Source organism: Phoenix dactylifera, chromosome 8 (genome assembly GCF_051530095.1).
Source record: "Phoenix dactylifera cultivar Ajwa chromosome 8, Ajwa_hap1_PhDact_Kaust_v1.1, whole genome shotgun sequence".
Classification (NCBI taxonomy): Eukaryota; Viridiplantae; Streptophyta; class Magnoliopsida; order Arecales; family Arecaceae; genus Phoenix; species Phoenix dactylifera.
In genome coordinates, this window is record NC_143197.1 from 6,490,148 (window position 1) to 6,518,045 (window position 27,898).

A 27,898-nucleotide genomic window follows, 5' to 3' on the forward strand; every position below is an offset into this window, starting at 1 on the left:
AGTCGTCGTCGAGTCATGCCATCATCAGCGATTAAGTGGGTTTGCCGCAAGAGGCTCGACGTCCGTAGACGACAGAAGCCATACGCTTTAATCGTTGAGTGAACCGGAGATCATCATGAACCATATTCATTTAATGGTTGAGTGCGTCGAAGGCCTGCAGAGGCCACGCGCATTAATGATCGGGTGTGCCGGAGGCCTGCAAAGGCCATGTGTATTTATGGCTTGACGACGGTAGCAGGATATGGTGAGATTGAGTATCTGGAGTAAGGCTCCTTTAAGGGCTTAAGCTGGGGTCGAATACTTAGGCAAGGCATTTCGGAATTCAGCGCCTGGTCGGGTGCCGAGCCGAGGCAGTTGCCGAGTCGGGCGCCCTTAGTTCGAGCGTAATAAGGTCGGCGCCTTCTGGTCGGCGCCTTCTGGTCGGCGTCTTTGTTCCGAGACGACTTGGATTTTCCCCCAACACTCATCATTGGTGGATAGCCAAACCGCCTCCTGTGTTTGCATGCATCATGCATCCAGATCATCTCTGGGCATGCATGCAGCATTATTGCACGCCTTTTACAACACCCAAAGCCTACTTTTACGTGTTGGTTTTATGAACTTCCACACCTTGCAGCGTTGCATGCCATCTACAGCATTCCATAGCTAGTGCAACCTGCATGCCCATCAAACTTATATTTCTCAAAAAAAAATTAAATAGTAGAAAATACAAATATGTTTAATTAAATTAATAAATTAAAATATATTTTATTAGATGTTCAATGAGCGTAAGATTCAATTCTAATAGGGTTCGTTTGGTTCGTGCGAAGCATTTTTCCTTCTATGAATATGATTTCTAGAAAACAAATTCCTAAGAAGATGATGCCTAGAAAAGTACTTTTGGTATATTTGGTTGACCATGGAAAAGTGACAAATTTTTAAAGTGCTTATGTTTGGTTGGCCATTTACTTTTTTGGAAAAGTTATGTATAATTTCTATTATGTCTTTAATAAAAATTAGGTATTTAATGCTTTCCTTAATGCTAAAAGATTTTTTTGGAAAAGTAATTTTTTCATGTTTCTCATGGGAAAGACTCTTTCATGAAATATGGAAATCATATTCTTATGAAAATACAACTTTTTTGTTTCTCTCCTTTAAAAACTTCAATCAAACAAGAAATATTTAATTACTTTCTCGTTGACCACACTTTTTCTCCTTCTTTTCCCGCGAACCAAACGGGCCATAGTCGCATCGCCATGAAATTTCTGGAAAAAAAATATAATAATGTGAACACAAAAATTTTATTTCAAAAAAAATAATATGAGATTTCAAAATGTGGAATTCTTTTTCCTGCACGTGCAGTGGGAAGGGATGGCAACCAGAACCGCAATGCTTGCACGACATGCAAAGCACGAGGACTTTCCAAAATTAGCCTCCACCGTCCAAAACCACCGCTTCCAAGAACACCGCCCTGGTCCAATGACCACAGAATGTTCCATTGGCCCACCACTCTCCTGCCATCTTCTGAAAGCGTCGAGCCCCCCATCATCCACCGTTTCCCCCAAAACCGACGGCTCCCATCGTTTTCACCGCCCCAAATCCCCCGGCAAATCACCCATAGATTCCCCCCTACCCTCCTAGGGCGAGACACCCAACCCCCTAGCTGCTCCGCCGGATCACCATAATCCCGGTCCCCATTATAAAATGGAAGGCGACCCGGGGCTTTTTAAGCTTTGTTCGCGACTTCATTTTCATCGTCGACTGCTAGAAAACTTGGGAGATAGGAAAAGAGACGCCTTTGTCCTCTTCCTCTCCTCTTCTCCGATCGATCTCCATTTCTAAGGATTCTTTTCTCTAGCTCCAGATTCTCTCCTTTTTGATCTCTGTCGCCGGTTCTGTGTTGATCTAAGGCGGAAGGAATGGCGGAGGTGAGGACGAGGCCGAAGACCAAGATCGTGTGCACGCTGGGGCCGGCGTCGAGGTCGGTGCCGATGATCGAGAAGCTTTTGAGGGCGGGGATGAACGTCGCCCGGTTCAACTTCTCGCATGGATCCCACGCCTACCACCAGGAAACCCTAGATAACCTCCGGACAGCGATGGACAACACGGGGATCCTCTGCGCCGTCATGCTCGACACCAAGGTAAGGCCTTTGACTCTTCCCCCTTGTGACGGGATGTCGACATGGGGGCGGGATCTTCGAATTTTTCTGTTCATGTTTTGGATTTTTGGGTATTTATTCTTTAAATTCTCCTTGGCGTCTTGTTGTTTTCCGATTTATAGATCTGATCGAGTTATAATTTTGAGTTTGTTTTTTTATAACTGTTCTAACGATCTTTCCATTTAATATTTTGTCCTTTTTTTTAATAATTAACTTCTTAGTCGGTTCCCATTTTAATATTTATTGATTTATCTATGGTTAATTTGAAAGTCTAATTAATATGAAGCTTATTATGATTCCAAAATTTAAGTTTTATCACGCTAGGAATGCTATTGTTTGTTGCATATCGAGTTTTCTCTCATCGTCAACCCTCATTTACTCTGGTTTCGGGTTTTCAGCCATGTTTATTTATTTTCATGCCAAGATATAACAACCAGTATTCTTTCTCGAGTTGATGTGGTGTATTTCTTGCATTTATTTTGATATCTTTGTTGTTTTTCTGCCCTTATTTTATCGTTTTTATTTTTCGGTGGACAGCGGAATTAACAGTGCTTTGCTGTATGTGGTTATATTGATGAACTGCACAAGACTTCGATTTCTGAACTTCTATTTTTACGCATAATAAACGTCTGGTTGGCATAGGATGTCACATCATCATCATCATCAACCATTTGCATGCTGTATTTGATTTTAGGAGATGATTTCTGGAGGTTTATATTTCATTAGGATATTGGACCTATTGATACTCTGTTACTCACCGTCTCCTTACCAAGTTACATCTCATTTAACTTGCAGTTGATGATCTGATTGCTCTATCTTTAATTTCCTTTAGGTTCTTAATAGAATTGTCTTAAATTCAGTTCATTTCTTTATTTTTTATTTTCATTTGTTCGTATATATGTAACTTGAGGGGGAAAAGAATTTGCTCAGGTTTACTGTTACTGATATGGGCCAGATTGCTTTCTTGAAGGTCGTGTTTCAATTTCTGATCAGATGTTGGTTTAGATTATCCTACTTATTTTTTGCAAGTAGACAGCATGGTTACATCGTGACTTGTAGATCTAAATAAGGAGAAGATATAATATGTTGTTGCTGAGTCTCTGTTTTATGTAGGCTATTTACTGTACGGCATAACCTAGACGTTGCTGTGGTTTTGGCCTCTGTAGTAGACTGGGTGTAAAATGAGGAAGAAATTGATGGCAATAGCAATGATAATTTTGAGGAACTTTGCTTAGGATGGAAGATGGAACTGAGAGAGAAAAATACAATTGAAAAATATTGTTATCAAATTACTGACTGACTGAGTTTTGTGTGAGTCTGAAAAATGAGCACATAATTCCTATATTTGAACAGGGTTCAAGTATTAGATTGGGGGTCAATTTCATGCAGTGAAGATGTAAAGAGCTCATTGATGTTGTAACTACCAGATTTTTAATTGCAACATCTTGTTGCTTGAGAAAATGCATATCACTGCTTATAAGATTCCAATCTATAATGCTGCAGGGTCCAGAGATCCGAACTGGATTTCTGAAAGATGGAAAGCCCATTCGCCTTCAAAAGGGTCAGGAGATCACTATCTCCACAGATTACAGCATAAAGGGCGACGAGAACATGATATCCATGAGCTACAAGAAGTTAGCGGAGGATTTGAAGCCAGGTAGTGTCATACTCTGCTCTGATGGGACAATCACGCTTACAGTGCTTTCTTGTGATAAGGAAGCAGGCTTGGTTTGCTGCCGCTGCGAGAATTCAGCTGCTCTTGGTGAAAGGAAAAATGTCAATCTTCCAGGAGTCATTGTGGATCTTCCTACACTAACGGAGAAGGATAAGGAAGACATCCTAAAGTGGGGAGTCCCTAACAAGATTGACATGATTGCTTTGTCCTTTGTGCGCAAAGGTTCTGACCTTGTGGAGGTCCGAAAGCTGCTCGGAGATCATGCAAAGACAATTGTGCTGATGTCGAAGGTTTGTTGAACTGTCTGAATTCTAATGCAGATATGCAAACTATACAATTGTATACACAATTTGGAGTTTTTATATTCATTATGAATACTTGCAGGTTGAGAATCAAGAAGGGGTGGCAAACTTTGATGACATACTTGCAAATACAGATGCTTTCATGGTGGCACGAGGAGATTTGGGGATGGAAATTCCAATTGAGAAGATCTTCTATGCTCAAAAGGTGATGATTTTCAAGTGCAACATGAAAGGGAAGCCTGTTGTGACAGCAACCCAGATGTTGGAATCCATGATCAAATCTCCTCGCCCAACCCGAGCTGAAGCTACCGATGTGGCTAATGCAGTTCTGGACGGCACCGACTGTGTGATGCTCAGTGGAGAGACAGCTGCTGGGGCTTACCCAGAGCTAGCAGTTCAGACTATGGCCAAGATTTGCTTGGAAGCAGAATCATACTTGGATCATGAAGCTGTTTTCAAAGGCATTATGGCGAGAGCACCAGTACCAATGAGCCCATTAGAGAGCCTTGCATCCTCCGCTGTCCGAACAGCGAACTCTGCTAAAGCAACGCTAATCCTGGTCCTGACCAGGGGAGGAAGCACCGCAAAGCTGGTTGCCAAGTACAGGCCTGCGATGCCGATATTATCAGTTGTGGTTCCTGAGTTGAAGACTGATTCTTTTGATTGGTCCTGCAGCAACGAGGCTCCTGCAAGGCACAGCTTGATCTTTAGAGGATTGATTCCGGTCTTGAGTGCTGCAACTGCAAAGGCCTCTGACACAGAGTCCACTGACGAAGCACTGGAATTTGCCATTCAGCATGCTAAGGTCAAGGGTCTCTGCAAGGCAGGAGATTCTGTTGTGGCATTGCATCGGATTGGAATTGCATCTGTGATTAAGATCTTGACTGTAAATTAGGTGAGAACAAGCTTTTCTAGGGGCAGTTTTGCTGGAGGGTCTACGTGCCCCTATTTTGATTGTGCTGTTATGCTATGGAAATACAGATGTTGTGCTGCGAGGGACGTGGAAAAACTGCAAATTGGTTGCTTTAGCTAGGAGATACAGATTTTCTCCCCGAAGGTGATATGAACTTTTTGATAATTTTGATTTATGTAAGGTTTTATTGCGAGAATGTTCTCGCAGATTTTGGTTGCTTTGATATTTAAAGTTTATATATTTCATGACAATTATTGAGTGTGTTAATCTTCTTCGTTTAAATCATCATTTAAATTTTTGAGAATATCCCCTACTCTTGTTTTGATATACGACTGTTGAATTGTTGAGTAGCTCAAATCAAGGTATTGATTAAAAGGTGCTTAAATTAATTCTTGTGCTCGCAGGATTTTATATTAGTTGTATTCTGCTGGTTCTTGACAGGCTATTTTCTAGGCAGAATTATTTCTTTACCTAGTACTCTTCCTAGCATGACTGGTATTGGCCATGGGAACACTCAGATCAAAAGCATCATATTTTGATCGAACTGCGAGCCGATGGCTTGGCCAGGTGCTTGAACTATATGTGATGATCGGATAAATTGGACTACTAGTGCTTCAAACTTCCCTTGGGCGAGCACTTTTCTGGAGTTGCTTTAAAACTTTAGGACAATCAAATGGATGTCGTATACTGAGTAGATGCATTTATCAAGATGGGGAGCCAGCGAGTTTTTGGCTTGTTAAACGTTGTGCTCTCAGCCAGCTGCCAACCACCATAGCACGCATCAAACGTCTGAACCAAATCATGTTTCGCAATTTCAAAGACAAAATAACTCCTGACGTTGTCTTGGAAAATGATGCCACAGCCACCAAAGGAACTATGTCATCTATTTAACCACACGATCGAGGCACCAGTAAAATGTTTACATACTTACATAGTCGGCCTCTCTTTTGGATACTGAATAGCTTATTTCCCTAAATGAAGGTTGATAATCAGATCATATGGTACATTAAAAGGGTATTTCATATTGGGAAGCTATGGATTATAAAGTGTTGTTTGTTAATCAGAAATGGTCCTTTGAAACAGAATCTATGCACTCATGATTAATTTTTACAGACCTACTCCCAAGTGCTCAATGCTTCTACATGAAAAGTTGATGATAGAAAGCTAAGATGGACTCGAACTAGATGGAAACCAATCAACAATTCAGCGCTTGCTGTATCCCTAGGGTGTGCTCCGTCCTCATCATCATAATATACCTTTCGCCATTCGAGGGACTAGTTCATGGTAACTCCAACAACTTAGGTTCATATGATGCATAAACCTGGTAGACTTATTTCTTAGCCACAAATGATAAACTAGTCCTCAAATATGAAGAACCACACCTATATGGTATTTTAGTTGGCATGTATCATAATCCCACATCGGCCAATAAAAAAAGGCATCATACAAGTTTATAAGCCTGCATAGATCCTCCACCCAATAGCTTAAGCTTTTATATTGTTCAACGGATTGGCCGGGCTATATTCGAGCTAGGCTCCGCTCAAGGTATAACTAAAATTAGTTAATGCTCAGAACCTACCTAACCCAACCTTCGAGCCTACTTTCCAGCCCCACCCGAGTACTCACCTGGGCTTTGGGCTTCAAGCCATGTATCGAGCTTTCTGATGGCCTAAGTCCCACTCCTCGACTTGATCCAATCCGATTTCCAACATCGAACGACGGGTCTTAATAACGTCGATAACCGTCGAATTCTCGCATACCTTGGCTGATACCGCTCACTCTCGCCAGTGATTCCCCTAGCTCAGCCTCCTCCATCCTCCTTTCCAATGACACCACCATCATCCGCATCCTGCTTAACTCGCTGCAGATCCTCTCTATCTCAGCCATCACCTCCCTGACCATCCCCATCTTCCCCTTTCTCACCAGCATCCTCACAAATGCTACCCCGATCTTATAAAACCCACCGCCTTCCCCTGCTTCTCCTCCTTGACAACCGTATGGAGGAGACTCAGCGTGACATGCTCCACAACGTCAAGTGCATCATCTCAGCAAGCAATGTCAATAAGAGCGGTAACACAGTCAGCAGCAACATGATTAGTGGTAGAGCAATGGTAGAAGCTCTTCCGAAGGCTGTGGAAGCTCTTCAAGAGGCTAAGGTTTTAGAGAGAAGCGTCGATGGCAGGAGGGGGAGAGGTGGGAGGGGTTTTTATTTGGAGAGAGGGGGGGGCATCCATGAGAAAAGAATCCACGAGAAAAAGGTGATTTATTTTATATCATACAACATTCAGGCCGAGCTGATGTAAATCTAAGCTCGACCCATTTGATAAGCAGGCTCATATTTTAGATCTGACCTGGTCCGCCGAGCTTAATATTACAGGTTTAGACCCGTTCGAAATCGTTTCAGGTTTAAGCGAGCAACGAGAAAGCAGGATATGGCATATGGCATCAGGACCAAGCCTAATGTGCATCATAGTTTTATCAGTCAGATGCCCCCTCCCTCCCCTCAAGTAGAAGCTAATCCATGATAAGTTGCATCATAAAGTTGGGCGGAAAAGATTGTTATAGTCCCACAAAGACTAATAAAAAAAGATGCCACATAGATTTATAAGCTTGGGCTAGCCCTTTATCCCAATAGCTTACCATTTTTTTATTTTGGACTGTGAATGGTTGTCCATTATCTCTAGTCCCTAACAACACTACCATCTCAACCATGGATTCATTCATATAAGAAGAAGCACGCCCTATATTAATTTAGCAATGGCTGTTCATTACCCAAAAACTCTAACAAATACTTCCAAGTCATCACCAACTTATTTGCATAAATCGAAGATGAACAAAACCATGACTTATTCACATATAACAGAAGAACACAACCATATTTTGGTATAATCGATCGTGCACGCTCAACAACCAAAATTGCATTTCCAGAATCAAAACATAAAGCACCCTGGTTCAAGAAATTTTCTAATCAGTGAAGTAGTTTAAAGTCCTAAAGCCTGCCAAAATGGAGTGCAATCCACAAAAACTTCGCTAGTAGAATCATGCAACCAACTTGTGAGAATTATACCAATTCTTGAACAGGAGGAGAGAGGCATCAAAATTGATCTTCAATTATCTGTTCCATTTGACTCGTCGTCGATTGTCCTCGAAGGGGCAACTAACAGTCTCAAAAGTGTCCAACAGCCCAATGAAGTTGGAAGGTTTAAGTTATAGATCAATCTTATGACAAAAATGTGCCCAGAATCAAGATTGGCTTGAGCTGCATAAAAGATTTTGGGACTTACAATAATATCAAACTTATCATCAGAAGGCAACATCTAAAAAAGGTGAGAAAGACTAGAGTGTCACTGATCTATGTTTATAAGGATTGCACCAACAATCGAGAAGGTTACCAAACTTTTAGAGGCAACTAAAAAATCCAGGGTCCCAATGAAATATGAAATCATTGCTTGAGCATGAATTCTGAAGACAATTTATGAAAAACAAACTTTTAGATGATGAGGAAATAGGAACTTTACTAGGTCTCAGTGATCAATACTTATTTGACTATCTATCACCTTCAACATAAGTTGTTTTATCTTCTCCAACTTATATTCTCCATCCAACTCTTGAACAGTAGAAGTTCAGACGCATTTTTCCAAAAGATAAGCAGACATGAGAAATTCCAGAGTTTGCAGCCTAAATTTTCTGAACATAAACTCTTCAACACACCCAAGGAAAGAATGTTAAATAAGCAAAAGAAAAGAAGCTCAGGATTTATTCTTCCAGGATCCAGATTCAGCAAATGAAACATTATGTACATCACGCTAGCATCAAACACAAAGAAGCAGAAGAAGAGAAGCACAGAACAACTACCTTCAGTTCTCACTAGGTTGAGAGTTACTACCAGAGGTGGATGATGGTGGTGGTGCCGAAGAAGAAGTTGCACTGTTTTGGGACCCCGATAATGAGAAGAGCCCATTGAAAGGCCAGAATCTCCTCCAAATCCCTCCATTACCACTATCTCCGCTACCAACCTCCACCCTACTGCTATTACCGCATCCATTTGAATCCTTTAACTCATCTGCCGGCATCTGAAACCTACAAACGGGGCACGAGCTATGGAGTTCCAGCCATGGTAGTATGCACCCGCTATGGAATTTATGCTTACAGTGCATCTCCCTGGCCTCTTCGCCTATTCCAAAATCCTCCAAACAGATGGAGCAGCTCATGGCTTCCTCAATTTTTACGGTGGGCATCGCATCGATCGCTTCTTTCCGAGCTGGTGGTGTTCCATATCGGTTAGGATCATTCTCTGCCAAATGCTGCAATAAAAGGTCCAGGCCAGGCCCAAGAAAGTAGTCTCCAAGAGAAGCACCAAAGCTGTTATCGTTCGAATTTTGGCGCCGAGTCTCGCTCGTATCAAAGGATCCTTGGAGAATTATAGCCTGGTTGAAATGATTGATCAGGATCACACCATCCCCCTCCCTTTCTCTATCACTCTCCCTCTCCCTCTCGCTCTCGGAATTATCAGACTCTGATCCGGTTGTCTCCCGGAGGGTTTGGAGCAGCTGAAGGATGGCCGAGCTCCTCCTCCTCCTCCTTCGGAGGAGGGCTTCCAAGTCGCGATCTTGATCCGAGTCATCATCTTCTTCTTCCCTTCGGAGCCTTCGGGGAAGGGATCTGCCACTCATCATTCCAAGCAAGATTGGAGCCCACAAAGAGAGAGCTCGGTCGGAGCCCAGATCTGCGGCATCCGAGTCTTCCCCACCATCCATTTCTTCTACAAATCCACAGTTACAATGGGGGCATTTGATCTCCACCTCCATGACCGGATTGACCATCCGTGAGCACATGTGGCACCAATACCTATCAACCAGAGCTTCATCCATCTTCTTCCTGCCCTTCTCTTCAGCCTTCTTGTCTAGCTATCACAAGAAATGCAATGAATCCAATAAGGAAGGAGGAGGCAAAGAGGCACTTAAAAAGAACAAAATATTAAGCAAAATTCTAGCAAATTATCATCTGCTCGAAGCGACCAGTCTTCAAGCAAAAGAAAATCTCCATTCTTGTCTTCCACCACAAAGATACGAAGAAAAATCAGGTCTCGGACTGGTGAAATTTTGAGATAACTCAAGTTTCTGATCCTCCTTCATGCTGAAGAATAGATCAAACTAAACTGATCTTTGATGCAAGAAAGAATAGATTTTTTACAGAATCCATAGAAAATCAATTAAAACCCCCTTTTTCACAACACCAAAGCCAAAAATCTCTCATAAAGGAGAAATTCCTTTCGTTCAAATCCAAGAGACTAACACGAGAAAAAGAAGACCCCCATGACCCCTCAAGAATAAAAGACCAGCAGAATAAAATCGTGTTGCTCAATGGAAGAGGAGAACAGAAATTTACCAGCTAAGATAAAGGATTCTTCTCGACCAAGATCAAATTCCCCAGAATCTCAGCTAAAACTACATAAAACTTCGATCAAAATCAAATCTTTCTCCCCCTCCTACCAAAAATACCCAAGATTTTGAAAATTCATTCACAACCCTAAACAGGTGGGCTTGGATTTAAATATACCCCGAAGAAGTCACAGTAGAAGAATCTAGAAGGGCAGAGATAAATCTCATCTCCTCAAAACCACCAGCAAGCCCATGGGAGAAGAATTGGACACGCAATCTCAGATTAACTCTTTTCTCATTTTCTCAAATATATTTACTTACGATTGGTTAAAAAAAAAAATTACTTTTTGAATCGTGGGAGAGAGAGAGGGAGGAAGGTATTGGGATTTCTCCCCCTTTCTTTAATTTACCCCAAAGGGCGGCGGTGGGCTTCTAATTATTTTTTTATTTTCTGTTTATATTCTCTTATTATTTCTGAATCGTAAATGCTCTGTTTGTTTTTCTAATTTAATTTTTAGTTTTGCTTTTCTAAGCAATCTCTCTCTCTCTCTCTCTCTCTCTCTCTCTCTCTCCTGCGCTCGTTGTTTTAACTTTTAATAGGACTATGACTTCAAATTACTGGAATAGACGTTGCGTGGTGAAAATATACCAAAAAAATATTACTGCATTCCAGAAGTTTCCAACTTCGTATGACCGAAGTCCGGTGTCAAACGTGCACCGCTTCATGCTTGCGTGGTTGTCCTGACATCGTCTCCTACCAAATTTTATATTATTTGTCAGAATCTAATTATCTACGTCACTGCTAACATAGATATATTGTAATAAAAAGTTAAAAAATAAACCCGGCTACCACCGACATGTTGACTTTAATCTTTGATCCGTAATTCAATTCTTTTACCAAAAATCACTTTTACTTTCTTTGACCGAAAATTGCAGCCACAGTGTATTTTCTTGTACTAGAATGCAATAAAATTATTTATTTTTTTTGAAAATTTATTTATTTATTTAAACAATAAATTAAAAATTTTTGATCTAAGTTTTATGAAAAAATATACTTCTATAAAAAAAGTCAAAGCTTTTATTATTTTTTGCATGTCAAATACTAGTATCATATATGATAGTTGCGGTTTCATTTGTCACTTTTTATATCAAAAATATTTTTCTTATTTATCTTAAAAATATATCAATCATCCTAATAACTCGTGTTAACTATCCTATGTGTTTTTATTTTCTCCTTATCCAATAAAATATGGTTTTTTTAATAAAACCTCAAATCAGATTGCACTCTATTTCTTTTTTTAATTCAATTCCTATATAGATTGGCTTCAACTCTCAAATCAATTAAACTCTACTGCTTTTTTCTTCTCTCTTACCTTCAGCATGCGTTACAAGTGCCCAATTATTGATAATATTTATAAGCCAAAGTTGTTTCATGTAAATGAACATGCGTACATGAATATATGCATACCTTTAGAATCTTTAGAGAAGATGGCTTTAAAGACTTTTAAATATATGGCCCATCAAATACTTATAGAAATAAGTATGATTTTAGGTGTGATCTCTCATCGTGTGCTTGTAGCATGCATCAAGTTGCTATACCATTTATTTCAAGCAAAGTCAACATCTACAATACCTACACGCACACACACGTGATTCTCATAGGATAAAAGTGTCACGGTTTCTTAATGGAGTAGGATTTTCCACCTTCTCGCCCCATTTTGGCAATTATTATGATCATGCATTTTGATAGATATTGTCAATGTCTCTTCTCTTCTTCTTTTCTTTTTCTTCTCTTTTTTTTTTCCTTCTATCTTTCTTTATTTCCTTTTTTTTATTTTATTTTTTTTTCTTTCTCCCTTTCTTTCCTCTTCTTTTATGGATATGTATGCATAAAGAGAGAGAGAGAGAGAGAGAGTGCAACAATAGGACAAAGATTACGAGAATGGCCTTAGGTCCCACTCAGAAGTACTAAAAACGAGCAACTTATGAAAATCAGATACCCACCATGTGCAAATGAAATTTGCCTCCGGATGCTTATAAATTGCAGACAAGAATTCATTGAACCCAGATCTGCAGACTTGGTATAACTCCACAATCAACTTGCCTACTTGGCAACGAGTTGTACCAATTCCTCCTCATCCGGGAAGAGGATTGCCATTGCTCCTTACAAGGAATTAAGCCACCTAGTATTACTCTTTTTGTACAATAGAACAATAATATAACAGGAAACAACTCAGCCAATCCTCTTACCATACCAGGTTAACCCTGATCCTCAACTAAGCCAATGAAGGGGTTGATCCCTTGACCAGTTTTATTTGTCAAGTTGTTAATCAGCAAGTATTATTATAATCTGAAAAATTAAATTAACAGGGAAATGGATCATTCAGCAATATAAAAAAAAAACTTTACAACTCTTGCATAATTGTCTCTTAAAACGTGAAAGACTGAATGCTTTTGAGCAACCATTCAAGACCGCATTCGTTGGAAGTGGAAAAGAGAGGTGGACGCATGACAGTGACACAACTGAACTAATCATGCAATTAATCAGTGCTGCAAATCAGAAGATGCCACAGTTTGGGCATTCACGGCCAAGAGATGGAGGGGCAGCTTGTGGTGTACGTGCATGGATTCCCCTTGGAGTTGACTCGTGGTGGGGCTTTGTGGATCCGGGCAATCCAACTCGAAGTGGTACTAGAGGAGTCGGACATCTCTCTAAGCTCTCCCAGCCAAAGAGAGCCGAACAACAGGGCCAAGTTCTTGAATAGGAGAAAAAGAAGGGTACCTCTCATACGACGACTGCTATGGCCGACGGTGAGAGTGACTTCTTTTTTTTTTTTTTTTGGTACAAAAGAGGGGATCCTCACCTGCGTAGCAGCCCCCACTGGACCTCTTTTCCATTAGGAAATATTCCATGCGGGTAGAACATTTCTCATACCCTCTCCGACATGTGAGTTGCCCCACGTGTGAGTAAGTTACCCCAGCACCACCTTAGTACCAGAGGATCAATAGCGCTCCCAACGGGCAAGCCAGACGGGAGGTATCTGGTCCCCACATTTAATCGACATCCGCGCATTTCGAATCTGGGTCACTCCATTGGAAACAAAGTTCCGTTCCAACTGTGCTACCACCTTGGTGGTTGATAATCTCTAAGCCGCTTCTATGCAAAATATCATGGTCTATGTGAGAAATACTCAACTAAGTCTTAATCCTTAGCTATTCAGGATTGGCTATCTATGTGAGAAATAAGCCTATAATAACAAGCATTGTTGTCTTTCTTTGTACAAAATGCAGCTATCCTTGGCTTCGACGTTCCTCGCATGAGATGCACATTAGTTCTCAAACACCTCAAGAACATAAAATAACAGTGATGGTAATGATGCAATGTGTTGATAGCTAAGTGAAGAACCTCTTCATTTTCATATATCAAAAAGGATATGATTTGTCACCAATTTTGTCAACAATAGTTTTTAGGTATCAGGAAGCCTTGTTGCGGTTATTGAACTGCACCTGCTGTAATCCTAAATCTGGCGAAACTCCCTTCTTTTAATCCTAACCATTTACCACTTGAAACTTCGATATAAATGCCAAATTTCAAGTATTTACCACTCAGACTTTGGTACAAATGCTGATCCTCGGAAATTCATACACTGCATCGTCTAGATAGCCTTCACTATTAAATAAGTGCGAGCCATTAGATTCACATACAGAATTTTCATGAATATGCTATTTAAAATATGCGTAACTCTTCTTGATAAACTGCCGTATAATAGCCCAAGGTCTAGAGTAGTTGAAATAGCCCTGGTAATAGGCTGATGAAATAATGACATTCAATAAAGTGGGCACCCAGTTAATTGCCATTGGAAGCTTAACACGCAGATTACAAAACCAGCATTATCAAGATTAAAGCACAATTTGCTGCAATCTACTCACAATTGTGATCCCATGAAATCATAGTTTATTTGTGTTGATGAGCATTAACATCTAAACTCATTTTCATGCGAACCTCATGTAACTGAAGTTCTATGTAGGATAACTTGCCATAAGCTCCATGATCAAGACTAAGATGTCAGGTCTACCAATAAAAAAATTAATTATTAAAAGAAATTGCTTCCTATTGTCTGGAGAGCTTTCGAAACATCACAAATAATTACAAAAGACACTCAAATGACGAACAAGTTCTTAGTCAAGAAGGTCAAGGCTTGGCATAATATTGGTATCCTCATCTGCAGCCCAAATATGAGTGTTAATGCACAAATAAAATCTCCAAGGCCCTGCAATAGTTTGCGTTGAACGTTTGCAATGAGGACCAAATACCTCATGGTTGCTGGTGGGTCGTCCCAAAGTGTGAAATATTTTTTAAAACAAATGATGCTTGCTATAGCTTATAATGTTCTCAATGCTTTAATCCAATCAATTTCCACTCTGAAGTCACCAGGTCCAGATTTAGCACCAGGTACACCACCTTCAGCATTAACAGAGAGAGACATTCCCACTATGCGGGATGGGTTCATTTCCAACTTCGCACTGATAATGTTTCCCCTCCATGTTGGTAAATATCGAAGTAGAGGGATCTGAAATTACATGTTTAAGCAAGCAACTACACAGCTCACAACTTCCAGAAATAGAATAGATGCACCAAAAGATAAATTAGTTAATATGAAATATCATCATTAACAACATCAAAACAAAAGCTGAGATCTAAATGGGCACTGAACTTGCCTTTGCAATATGCCATTCGTCCTTGGGTACAAAAACAAAGGCTTGCCATGAGTTGTCTTCCTGTTGCCCAGGTGAGTTTACCCAGTTCTCCGTGTATATCTGCATCAGAAACAATTGTCCCTCAAAGATTTAGTACAATTTCCAGATCTAAAATTGATTAAAGCTCGGGTCGGAAAAAATAAAAATAAGATATCAGCATTCAGATCTTTTTCCAATTCAAGTTTGTAGTAACTTACGGTAGATATATAGCACCTTCCGTCCCCTCTCAGTCTCATGGCTATTGTATCATATGCATCCAAGTCAATGAAGCCGTCAAACTGCAATCAGAGAGGACAGATGGCATGCAAAGAGTAAATAGATGATAATCTATAAGAAAGTACAGAATTGAGGTACTTTTTAAAATGTCTTACTTTCCTTGTTTCATTCTTGTCAACACTTTGTATCATGTTAGACGATCTTTTCAGGGGGCGCTCTCAAAAATCTGTTTTGCAAAGAACATATAACTTCACTTCTTTCACCATTTTTTCCATGTCCAGCAGCATCCTTTCTGATTGCATTTCTTACATGGCTTTTCTGGATTTAGACTTTCCTACCATTCTCTACTAAGAGTCGAAAAAAGTACTCAAGGTATGGATGATGGACTGCTGAGCTTTAGCTCAGCCACCCCAAAGTTGGACCCAATTTTGAAAAGGAATGGTTAGGCACGGGAAAAAGGATAAAACCTGGGCCAGGCTCAACCTGCTCAAATTATGGTTTAGGGCATGCGAAGGTATTGTAGGTGGATAGATCAGAGGGAAGGAGGGTCACTAGTGCTAACAATGGAGCAGAATGATGACATGGGTGTGGGGAGAAGGGAAGCACACAGTCTTCTCAGAATTAGTGGAGGGATTAAACACTAGAAAAGGCAGCCCGCTATAGAGCCTCCCTCCCCTCCCTCCCTCTCTCTATGTGTGTGTGCATATGTTTCCAAGGGGAAGGAGCGATATACTATCTAATGCCTACACCTAAGAATAAACATAAAAGTTTTTCTAACAGTTATCATTTCTAATGAGAATACAACAGTTAGATGGACACTAGCTAATATTGCAAAGATGTAAATTTTAAGGTAGAATTAACATATTAAATATCAGAAAAGCAGTCTTTATAGCAATTCTTGAATCATCATATGTCAATTTTAAGAAATGTTGGAGATACATCTTTACCTTCTTTGACCGCATTCCACAGAAACCACTCCGGTTCATTCTCCATGTGGAACCCTCAGTTACATCCTTGGAAAGGTTGCCCAAGAAAATCCCTTTCATACAGCACAGGACATAAGAATGATTGCAAAATAGAAGTATACAGACTTACATGGAAAATAAAATATCATGGAGAAAATGCAACACAGCATCACCAAACATAATAAGATACCAGAAAAAACTTTCATGCACAGATTCTCAATGTCACAAAACTAGCATAGATTAAGAGGATCTAACTATGGAAAAAGTAATCATAGGAAAAAGTATGTAGCTTGCCATATACACATATACAAATATGGGTGTGTGTGTGTATAACCTACAAAATATCCAACTGCACATGCATAGAAATGCCCATTACGGAGGAAACATCACAATGAAAGATTACAAAATCATGTGAAAAATTTCACAAAAAATCAGAAACCATTCACAAATAAGCAAAAAAATATCAGAAAGACATTTTTTTTCAATTGGGTGAGAAAATTTTGATAAAAATTCAAAAAAATTTTAAAAAGAATGTAGAGATTGTCGCTAGAATATGTCCCATTAAAATATAGTTCAAAGTTTCTTGACGAATATATTATTAAAAATCCCACTGTCCTTGCAAGGAACACTCAATTTTGCTGAAAACAGCATGAATGATATTAGGAGACAGAGCAAAGCACACCAGCATACCGCTTAACCCAGCACCAGTACCAGCATCAGTGATTTCCAAGGAAGCTGATGACAAACCTGGAAGATGAAGTCTGTTGAAGTCATGATGATGTTTAGGCAACATAAATTAAGCAATATTTTATTGGTGACATATAGAAACAAAATAATGATACTCAATGAATCTGCGCCTGGGCAAAAGTCAACAATAACATAAGCCCTATGACAAGTCCTTATGAAATATACTAACAATCATAGGTCAATTATCATTTGAAGTAACTTCAGTGCAATTTTACAGTCTACAAAAGGTGGTTAATTGTAGAGATATTTGAATAAAAACAAGAATATGCAGCTTCACTAAGAAGTATTAAATGCAATATATTTATAAGGACACCAACTACCAAATATGTACAACTGATGGAACTTCTTTATCTTGTGTTGAGGACACTGACCAATAAAAAGCCCCATTCATCTTAAGAAGAATATACAAGATTATACTAGTATCAAATTTTAACACTTGATAAACAACTTGTTAAGTCAATAGAAAAATCCAATGGTATCAATAATTTCTGAAAGAAATGAAACACAGGAATTATTACCTCCATATTCTGAATCAGAGTACAAATGCCACCTTTTCAGCTCTTCCTTCGAATTGAAATTGAATACATATTTTTCACTTGGTGGCATTAAGTCTTCTACATTCCATTTAAGGGCTGCAAATTATTGTGGATAGAAAAATTAGTAAGTATAAGCATATGCCTTCACTCAAAGGAATCATTTAGGTTCTTGTACAGTAACTTCTAGTCTACTTCAATTGCATTTGGATTGAGATCTGAGAGGAATAACTTAAGCATAAAATAGTGAAAAGAAGGTAGGTCAGAAGTGAAACCAAACATAATGCAACAAACTTTGTCGCATTACAGATTTTATGGGAATGAATTCATGGAAAGTTAGTTCTGAAGTAGGTTATGGGCAGGCTATCTCGCAATCAACAGAACTAGAACCCTCAAGTTACAGCTGCCAGTTTCAATGAAGAAAAATATACCCAATGAGCGCAAAGGCAATTATGATCGAGGATTCTATGCATGCAAAAATGTAAAATAACGGAGTTCAATCTCTTACTAGACCTACATAGATTTTCTAAGCAATATCATCAATTATGCAATAAAGTAAATGGTGTTCGTTAGATTTTTCGCTGAGCATTTGTTCTACAGAAAGAAGAAGAGTTCTAGCTCTCTCATCACATGTGGTATAATGCAATTACCCAATAAGATATCTCCCAATGAACTCTTTTTTCTGCAACATCTTTAAGCTCTATGAAGCAATAACTATGTGGAATAGACATGTCATATGCCAGTTTATATCCTGTACTGAAAGGACTACAGGAATCGACAACAGTAGAAATGGAGCATAAAGTCTTAAAAACACGACATGATCAGGTGTCTATCTTAGGAGAAACGCTAGAGGTAAAGGATTTCCTGCTAAATCATCAAACAAGTTTGCCCAATGTTTAAATTTCCCTCGAATATATACAAGGCATGCTCCTCTAAAGTGTCCTGTATGAAAGTCGGGGTAGAAAGTCCCATTTGGACTTTAAACCACCCTCTTAATCCTAACTTTCCTATATCCACTCCATTATATCTCCAAAATCTGCTCTAATAACCATAACGAGTAATCAAAAGAGAGGCCTTTCTTTAACTTTATACATCATATTCCTAACACACTTTGAGTTTTTTAACAAATTGAAATAAGCAGAAGGATGAAACAGGCAAACCAAATAAAGATTCCCTTACTTCCCCAACATCAGGGTGACACGATAAACTCGAACCTTACTCTGAATTTCTCAAATCGCAGAGTTTCCATCATGCTCTCCATGATAAATTGATCAAGAATAAGAAATTAGGACTCGACACCACTATGCTACATCGTCTCCACTATAGAAACACCAACATAAAAATTAAAGAACGAGAGAAACCCTATACTATCAAAATCCCAAGCTAATTACTTCCTTCGATGACACATAATCTGGATTCCTCTAGTATTAATTAGATTACCTCTCTTCGTAGCATTCACCGAAGCTTTCCATAGAGATCGAAACCTGGACATGACTTCGACCACGGGGAAGAAATTCCAGCCGGCGTGGCCGAAGGTGAACGCAAGCTACCCAAAGAGATAGACGATAATAGCGGTGGGGGCGGAGGGGCGGCAGCGGAGGAGGGCTGCTGGCGTAGTGGGGATCAACGGCGGCCGCCTCGGGGCGGTGGAATAGCGGAGTGACGGAGTAGGGGCGCGGGGGGGCGGGTGTGTGAAAAAGGTACAACCCAAGGGGTTTAAATGTAATACTAGCACTTATAGGGTCATATGAAAAAGAATTATTCTACAATAATTTACAATTAACCTCCTAAATAAGTAATAATCGCAGATTAGTTTCTCTTAACAATTTTCGCGATAATTTCCCAAACCCCCCTATTTTAATTTGATTATTGCATGTTAGCTGCTTATATGAATTGCATATTATTGCGCATAAACCATCATCTAGTGAGCATATTAGGAGAAAATTCTTATAAAGTGAGATTTTCCAAATTTCATGCTATTGTTATGCCACCACTTTAGCCTAGGCCAGGGTTGTTTGGGATTGTTTTTTATTTTTTAAAAAAAAACTGAGAAGTCTACTGAAGTTGTTCTCGTCCTCTCTATTTTGCACCCTTTCTTCCACCACCTGGACCTAGCCCCACAGGCAGATGAGCAAAAAATAAAAATTCATATATATGGTAGTCGAAATGAGGGCCTATGTATTGGAAAATCGAACCCATAACTTGCCAAAGGTTTGTTGGTGATAGATAATCTGGTTTAGTTACTCTTATATTTATTTAGAGAGAAATTATACTAGCAAAAAAACAAAAGAAAGTTAAAGCAAAAAACAAAAAAACAAAAAAAAAACAAAAGAAAGAAATAAAAAATTATTTCTGAAGTTACATAATCTCTGAAAAAGAAGTTCTGAAACAGACTAAAAGCCATCCATATTTTCCATTCACAGGTATCTTATATAATGGAAGCTAAAATAGATTTTACATTTATCCAAGATTAACCTAATTATGTACATAGGGAAAATTTTCTTCATTATACCCTGCAGGCTGGAAGCGAAGTCTTCTAGCCTATTAACAACAAGGCCAAGGTTTACTGAACTCTTTTATCTTTTGTTTTTTTTTTTTCAGAATTGTATTCATCGATAGTACGTAATGAAACTGACAACTTCCAACAATTTAAAAAACACTGATACCCATCAATATGGATGATACGGTACATTGGCAGGCATCAGGCCTGATCGTTACACAAGGTATGAACAGTACGTATCAATGCAACAATTTCGGCCGTACAACAATAGCATGGCACAGACCGTACAATCCCATTTTGTTGGTTTTTGAAATCATAAAGCAAGCTCTACAACACTCAAAACAGTTCCATGAGGAGCCCATCATGCACGTCGCAAAATAGGTACAGTTTACCTGCAGTATTCCCGAAATCCAAATACACTAATGGACTCGCCACTAACATTGCATGGCTACACATTGATTCCTAAACTACTAAAGGTGGAAATGTTCTTGTGTCAGGATGATGATGGTAAGATTGGTCAAGTATATGTTTGGCGTACTATATATACCAAATTTTGATTGCCGTATGAGGCATTACCCATCGCCATAGCAGGCTAGTCCTGGTGATTTGCTTCATAGCTTCTCTTTCTTTTCTAGATACAGAAATCATTTCATAAAATGGTTGCAATATCCTTAAAATTTACCTTGATCCCATGGGCTTCTTCATTATATCCTTAGGTTTCTTAACATCCTCGCCTCAGTAGCTTGTGCTTGCATGTTTATACCTACGATTTATTGCACATGAAATCATTTAGCACTTGCCATTGATGCAAGGTATTTGTAAGAGTATCACAAATATGAGAAGCCTTTGAGTTGGCGTGACAAGAAGTTAGCAAAGCATTAAGGTTGAAAAATTAGAAGTTCTGCAGGAGTTCTGGGTCATCACCTTCGAAGCCCTTTTATACACACAAGTCAACCACATGACCAATGCTTCGCAAAGTTGACTTTAACTCCAAAGGAACCTGTAGCTACTAATATTTCGTTCACAAAGTGCATTCGTTGGATATCAACGGCAAAGAAATTGATAGCCAGCAACAATTATCCTCTTTTACCCCTCCTGTAGTTGATGCTGAAAACCAAGTTTAAGAATTCTCAACAGACAAGAGGACATACCGGAAAGAACAAGGCTTCCAAATTCCTAACTGATATCCTCTTATCCTCGCGTTCCAGTTTCTGAAGCAACAACCACCATTCCCATAGCATGTAATGGCAAGCAAAAACTGTGGTTCTCTTTCTATTAAACCTGGGCCAAAAAATAGCTAAAAATGGCTAACTATACAAAGACGAGTTGTCTGTACAGCATGACCCAGGTTGAGGAAACGAAAGTTAAAGGAGAACGCATGGGACAGATGCTGAACAGAGTTATATGCTTGGTAGAGAGTAATTCATCGACCCAGTGGCTTTCTCAATGTACTATCAACCTGCACAGCAGAAAAAACAGTTAGAAATACATGTGAAATGGTGGAAATAATATCACTACATCATGTATTTAAAAGTTTGAGGCCTAATATTCCACTGTCACCTGGCATAGATTAATTTCTTCCTTCTAATTTTCCATGTATGTTCTGAATAATTAAGTTTAGATTAAAAATGAAAACAAGATCCTTCGTCATTGGAATTTAGAGACAGTATCAAACAAACTGAAGTTGTAGCTGTGTTGCTGCAGCGGATTTGGACAGAATGGAAACAATGCCGAGCTAAAACTAATTTAATATGTGGCGTCCGTGCAGGTTCAGTATTTTTGCTACCCTACTTCAAAAAACAGAATATTCAAAGTTATTTGATTCAACAAGTCCATACTTCAGAAAGTAGATTACAGGAAATGATTGGTATGCAGTTTATGCTCTTTTCTGGGGGCTCAAACTGTACAGCATAAAAAATATTCAAAAATTGATTTCATTCTAAAGTGATATAAGTTGATCCAGGGATAGACAGTCAAAAAGTAGGTCAGAGGAAGATAAGAAGCCCATAAGAAACAAAATCTATGGTAATCAGGTTCCCTGGTCCTGCTGCCCTTTCCAAGGTATAACTAAAGATGCATACTTTCCATTTGATGCATGTAACCACCGTTGAAAAGTTCTTCAGGCTCCATTGCTCTCTATCTGGAGATTTTTCTGCATCAATCTTCATCTTCCATTAGGTGATCTCTCAATATGAAAATTTTAATCATAATCAAAACTCGGATCCAATACTCTCAAATTGACAATCCTTTTCACGGGCGGACTCTGATGAAAAACTATGAAGGGAATCCATCATAATTCACATCTCGACCAGTAGATCCATGATGATGGAATGCTCAAATGGAAGTGTGTTTTTCCCCTTCATCCATTCCATCCACTGGCTTTACCTCTTTCAGAGCAAACTCGAGTAGTAATCAATAATCTCACAACCCATGACAATAGAGAGTGCTACCGACTGCCCAAAAAATGGAGACCAACTTGTTCTATATATGTTGTTAAAACAGGTGAGAAAAGGATAAAACTCATTACAGGTAAAATGGTTGTCCTGATAGCCTTGCATAGGCATATTATCAAGGTGCAATTAATAAAACACTCAATTTCTTAAATCCCTTATCTAATTAATCAAAGTCAAATTACTTGCTACTGAACTGTATCATATAATCTTTTCGAAACACTAGTATGTAGATTTTAGCTAAAACTACACACTAACTTTGTTCATTAAATTATTTAGTTATACCTTTGATAAACTTAATATATCGTAGGAGATTGAAGAAAGAATCTTACCTCACTTTGACGAACATATCACCTTCTAAAGACTCTTTGCCAGAAGCTTTGTTTTTAATGCGATAAGTTGTATGGTAGACCAGTTGTTATCTAGGAATATGCAGTTATAGGATTTTCACTCACCATCATAACCAATAAGCCATGTCATATATAATTAGGACTACATTTCTGTATCCTTTGTTATCTAGGCAATATGCAGTTATAGGATTTTGACTCACCATCATAACCAACAAGCCATGTCATATATAATTAGGACTACATTTCTGTATCCTTTGTTAATATTCGATTGCATGGATCAAAAATTTAGCCAATGTATACCTTTCACATTTTTCTTCAAACTACTCTCGAAATCTGTCAAGTGGTTGCACCTAGGTCTCAATTCTTCTAATATTGTGAAGGCTGACTTTCCTCTAATGTACTATGACTATTCATATCACTCAAGTCTCTGTACCATCCTAGTGTTAGTCTGTTTGCAACTTCCTAACACTCTGATCTATATTTACTGTCAATCATCTTGCATTTTTTAATGATTTTCCATGTGTGACCAACATGCTTTCATTACAACACTACAGAAAAACTTTCAATTTTACTCACTCTAATCTAAATATAACAAAGATGTACTGATCATTTTCCTATCTGTCTATCCACCCTGGGATTTGCCATATGATGTTGTTTTCATGTTTGAAGGGTTTTTACTAAACTGATATGTTTCCAAGTATTTTGGGTTTTTTGCTCCTTATTGACCAGGGATTCTTTGATTTCACAAAGAAGGGCCCGCATTTACTCTTTCATTTTACTTTATGTAAACAGCACCTTTGCCCCTCAAAGCAACTTCCTAGTTATATTGAGTGTATGGGGACTTCAATTAAAATCATGTCTACACTAAAATCTCAGTAGCAAGAAACTTATATCAAGGGTAGAGTACTCATTTCAAAAACTTCCCAAAAACTCGAACTCCACCTGCTTCCCAAGCACTTTCTTACTTGAAGTGTTTTTAAGATATCCGCATCCCACATACACACCTCTGCCCTCTCCAGATTCTGGTCCTAAGATTTATAAAGCTTGATTAAGAAGGTATAATCTGATCCACCTAATTATATACGATTCCACATGGCACAAATGCCTATCTATAATTAATTAATATAACTTTAAGATACATCACATGCAAGAATTCAGTCAATATGGCACCACATCAAAAGAATTGCTCCGAACATATACGTAGACATATTTGTACCTAGTTCTTGGGAATACTACAAGATTAATTCATTCTTTTTTCTTCGACAGATTGTCAGAACTTCATCTGGGTTCAAATCCTAGTGAGAGGTCCGCTAGAGCTCAGAAAATTTTGAAGAAAAAACAAGATGTTTCTTTTATCCCTTCCAGGAAATCGGAAAATAAAGAATATATTAAAATACAATATAACTTTAAGATCCATCCCGCGCATGAATTCATTTAATATGGCACCTTATTAAGCATTGCTTCAAACATTATATATATAATGTAAGGAAAGCACTGCCTTGGTAGAGTACGTATTGGTAAATGACTACTTGCCCTTCTAGAGCAAGTCAAAGAGACAGTACATTGTAGTATGAGAAGTGTTAATGAATTCTACTTGCCATAGATGCTAGTTAGCATATCCATTATAACAAGGATGCAGTGCAAGTGGTAGCAGAGGAGAAAATGCAGAAAGGCAATAATCAGGCTTTACCTCGCAGATCAGTTAAAAGACCTTAATTCTGCTCTTATGTGTTTGAACAGACGTAAATAGGTTGTCTGTAACTACCAGAACACCCATAACATAGAGAAGATTTTCTCATAGCTAACCATACTGTATGTAAGAGGTACAGTCTGACGATCCAGCTGTTATGGTCAGTGTTCTTTGAACATGCAAAACTGATAGACGTCTGTCTCATGGGAAAGTATGGAAATTCTTATTGCGTGATACTAAATGCACAAAGAAATCTTAATTTTCATCTCTGATATTCACAATGCTAGTGTAGATTCTCCAAAATGCGTAGAGTATAATTATGTGATTATTCCTGCCATGCTTGCAGTCATTAAGAAATCATTGTTGCAGCAGAATTAGGGGAAGTTGCATATTTGTGAGGTATGTAGGGTTCGGGAACCATCAACTTGTAGTAACCAGGATAACAAGCCCCTAAACTCCACAGACTATTTTAGAGAACCAAATGCCCAAAAAAAGCATATAAATGCTGAGCACATGTATAAGACTGGTTCCATGCATTGCAGGGCTTAGTATGATCAGCTCATGCAATCTTCTGGTCCAGAAGTCACATATGACCAAGTGGAGAAAAATCAAATTAGCCATGTGGCTATGAACATGTGTGTATGAGCAAGTCCTTCTATTGAAGCTTGATTTTGTACCTTATCCAAATAGTCATGGACTAGCAACAAATTCCAGAAATGGAGATGTCTTCCAGAAAAATTATAGCTAATATTGATCTTATCCTAACAACGGCAGGCAAGTAAAACCCAGAAGATGAGACTCTCGAATAAGTTTAATTGCTTTACTGAGCAGATGGATTAAAAAAATAAATCAAGAAAGAAACACAAAAAATAAAAACTCTAAGCTAAGCAGCTTACTTACATCAATGGTAGGACCTGCTATGGCCTAACCGAAGTTGTGAAGTTTCAGCAACTGATGCCAAGCCACTATTATGACCAATAATTTGATTATCACCCTGCAAACAGATACAATATGGTAACATCACTTTCTCTAGTTGGGCCGCATGTTTAGGAAATAGGGCATATGCTAAGCACAAGCATCATTAATTGTTGGTCTTCTAATTGTTCTTTAATCTTTAATGTTCCTTTGGAAGAGAGTGGAAAACAACAATACCTCACAGACACATCCCTTATCTTGAGCATCTTGAAAAACAGAGGAGTAGTAAGCTGGATCATAGATAGAGCCACCTATAATGCCATCAGCATTGGAGTTCTCCAAGGTTATTTCATGAGTTGGAGGATTCAAAAAACTATCCCTCACATCAAAATCTGCTTCACGAGAGGTTGTACTATTGACACATGAAATTCCCAGTCTGTATATCTGAATCCACAGAAATGAGGACAATAACCTTACGGTAAAGCCCACAATTTGCATTGACAAGGCAAGTCTGATTGAGAAGACAAAGAATTGCCCATATTTCTCAGGATCATACTCCCTGCGTAAAAATATAGGCATCAAGCAACTAATTAGTTTTCCACGTAACCAGTTGATGGAGAAAATGAATATAGCATGCCACGAGAGCAGAAATGCACGATTGGATGATGCATTCTCTTCTTCTTCAACAAAAAATAGTAAAATGTATGACAGAATGACAACAATGCAGAACTAAGATGTTCAAATCAAGTTTAATGGAGATGCATTGCTCTGACAGTTAGATGCCACTTCCAACCCATTCAATCTGCATTGGTACACGTAAATGCATGTTGCACATCTATCAGGCTAAACTAACATTAAGGAATCTTAAATATTTTAGGACAACTTGTACTATTAATCATTATTGCAGCAAAGTGGATAACAAATATTATACAACTATCTCAATCAACTAGTGACAGAAAGTGTTATAACACTGATCCCTCTCCACATAGGGGAGGTCCCAGGTTCAAATCCAGTATATAACACTGCAGTACTCATTTAGTTCTCTTGTCTGTACCCAATATAGGCCAACTAGATCTTCCAAAAGAATCATAGATTCTCTGAGATATCCAAATTGTGCGATGTATGTATTAACAGGCTTGACTCATAGAGTCTTGAGTAACATACCAAATTGTATGGGTGAAGAGTATGAACCATGCAATATCAAGCATAATGGAACAGAAAAGAAGTACAGCATAAGCCCGGCCAAGGCTCTGGCTACTGCTCTCGATCGCAACAAGGGCAAAGAGTGCAGCCACGAGATGGATCAGCAACACACCATTAAACAATGCACCAAGGGATCCAATCAAAGCACAACCAATCTGAAAGTTTATAAAACAAAAAATCAATAAAAGTGCAACAAATCTCATTGCAATAGAACAAATTCAACTTTACTGCACCAAAAGAAAATAATCGCCTGATATGAAATTAAATTAGAAGTTAATTAACTGCATACAGGCAAATTTTTCGGAACAACCTAAGTTTTTGCATTGAATTACTAAACGAAAACAAAAATTAAACCCTAAATACATACAAAAAATCAAAACGTTATGAATCACACGGAACAAAAATCAATACGATACTTCTATTGGTGGAAGCAAAACCTTGAATTCAAAAAAAGAAAGAAAGAAAGAAACACACTTTGTATGCGAAATAAACCTAATTTCCGAAAACGGTTCGAACATTGACGAGGAAACATGCAATCGAACACAGAATTCGGCGACGAAAAGAGGGGGGGAAAAAGAAGAAGTACGAGACAGTTGGAAAGGGAGGGGGAGGAGCTATAGATTGAGAAAACCCTAGAAATTCCAAGATCGAGGGAACACGAGATCCTCTCACTTGGATGTAGATGAGGACGACAGCCACCGCCTGGATCCTATCGTAATCCCGCAGCCATGATCGAATCCGCGAGCATGGCGACAAAGGGGAGCAGGGCATTATCAACGATCCCAATCGGCGCAAGAACCGATGGAATGGGGAGGGAGAGGTGGAGTGATGGGAGGAGGAGCAGGAGGAGGACTCGCTCTCCTCTCTACATTGGAGGAAGGTTCGTTGGGCCACAGCAAGAGATGCTTGTTTGGGAGGGAGAGCAACAGAATTCGCTTTCCCCCTCCCTTTATCCTTCCTTAATTATGACAGATTACAGGTCAGATAATCAGGGTTATTCTAATTTCTTTTCTTGATTAACTTGTGGTTAGTGGTTTGTGGTTAGTGGTTACCCATTTAGGGGGACTTGGTCTGAGTTGGCAGTGGGGCCCCTTCGGGCATAAAAAGTGGGACCACGCTGCCTCCGTGTCAGAATGGCGCGCCATTTTATGCAGAGCAGTAC

General features: G+C 38.9%; 4 protein-coding genes across 10 annotated transcripts; 1 reads left to right on the forward strand and 3 right to left on the reverse strand.

Moving 5' to 3' along the window:
* The first annotated feature begins 1,668 nt into the window (after positions 1-1,668).
* LOC103701052 (pyruvate kinase, cytosolic isozyme) lies at positions 1,669-5,334 on the forward strand. The gene is made up of 3 exons (XM_008782994.5): positions 1,669-2,120; positions 3,642-4,103; positions 4,198-5,334. The coding sequence occupies exons 1-3, from the start codon at positions 1,899-1,901 to the stop codon at positions 5,008-5,010; spliced, it is 1,497 nt and encodes a 498-aa protein (XP_008781216.1). The 5' UTR covers positions 1,669-1,898; the 3' UTR covers positions 5,011-5,334.
* A 3,424-nt stretch (positions 5,335-8,758) lies between these two features.
* Positions 8,759-10,979, reverse strand: LOC103701051 (E3 ubiquitin-protein ligase SIRP1). 2 transcript variants are annotated; one of them, XM_008782992.4, is made up of 2 exons: positions 10,417-10,979; positions 8,759-9,935 (listed from the first exon to the last, which is right to left on the reverse strand). In XM_008782992.4, exon 2 carries the CDS (start codon positions 9,897-9,899, stop codon positions 8,886-8,888), a length of 1,014 nt encoding a protein of 337 aa, XP_008781214.3. In that variant the 5' UTR covers positions 9,900-9,935; positions 10,417-10,979; the 3' UTR covers positions 8,759-8,885. The 2 variants fall into 2 exon arrangements, with proteins under 2 accessions (XP_008781214.3, XP_008781215.3); XM_008782993.5 differs by having other exon boundaries at positions 8,759-9,931; positions 10,417-10,694.
* Positions 10,980-14,484: 3,505 nt separating this feature from the next.
* LOC103701048 (NADH:ubiquinone oxidoreductase intermediate-associated protein 30) lies at positions 14,485-20,927 on the reverse strand. 3 transcript variants are annotated; one of them, XR_005510953.2, is made up of 8 exons: positions 19,069-19,339; positions 17,614-17,727; positions 17,039-17,095; positions 16,331-16,422; positions 15,365-15,445; positions 15,129-15,227; positions 14,724-14,980; positions 14,485-14,632 (listed from the first exon to the last, which is right to left on the reverse strand). XR_005510953.2 is itself a non-coding variant. In XM_039124412.2 (7 exons), the coding sequence occupies exons 2-7, from the start codon at positions 17,699-17,701 to the stop codon at positions 14,792-14,794; spliced, it is 606 nt and encodes a 201-aa protein (XP_038980340.1). In that variant the 5' UTR covers positions 17,702-17,727; positions 20,811-20,927; the 3' UTR covers positions 14,485-14,791. The 3 variants fall into 3 exon arrangements, 2 of the variants coding, with proteins under 2 accessions (XP_038980340.1, XP_008781209.2); XM_039124412.2 differs by lacking the exon at positions 19,069-19,339 and adding an exon at positions 20,811-20,927 and having other exon boundaries at positions 14,485-14,980; XM_008782987.5 differs by having other exon boundaries at positions 14,485-14,980.
* On the reverse strand, positions 20,811-27,654 carry LOC103701049 (uncharacterized). Of its 4 annotated transcripts, XR_015967855.1 has the most exons (7): positions 27,409-27,654; positions 26,698-26,891; positions 25,771-26,092; positions 25,519-25,612; positions 21,280-21,587; positions 21,053-21,128; positions 20,811-20,891 (listed from the first exon to the last, which is right to left on the reverse strand). XR_015967855.1 is itself a non-coding variant. In XM_026802207.3 (5 exons), the coding sequence occupies exons 1-4, from the start codon at positions 27,505-27,507 to the stop codon at positions 25,520-25,522; spliced, it is 708 nt and encodes a 235-aa protein (XP_026658008.1). In that variant the 5' UTR covers positions 27,508-27,654; the 3' UTR covers positions 20,980-21,587; position 25,519. The 4 variants fall into 4 exon arrangements, 1 of the variants encoding a protein (XP_026658008.1); XR_015967854.1 differs by having other exon boundaries at positions 21,053-21,587; XR_003384520.3 differs by lacking the exon at positions 20,811-20,891 and having other exon boundaries at positions 20,980-21,128.
* Positions 27,655-27,898: the final 244 nt, after the last annotated feature.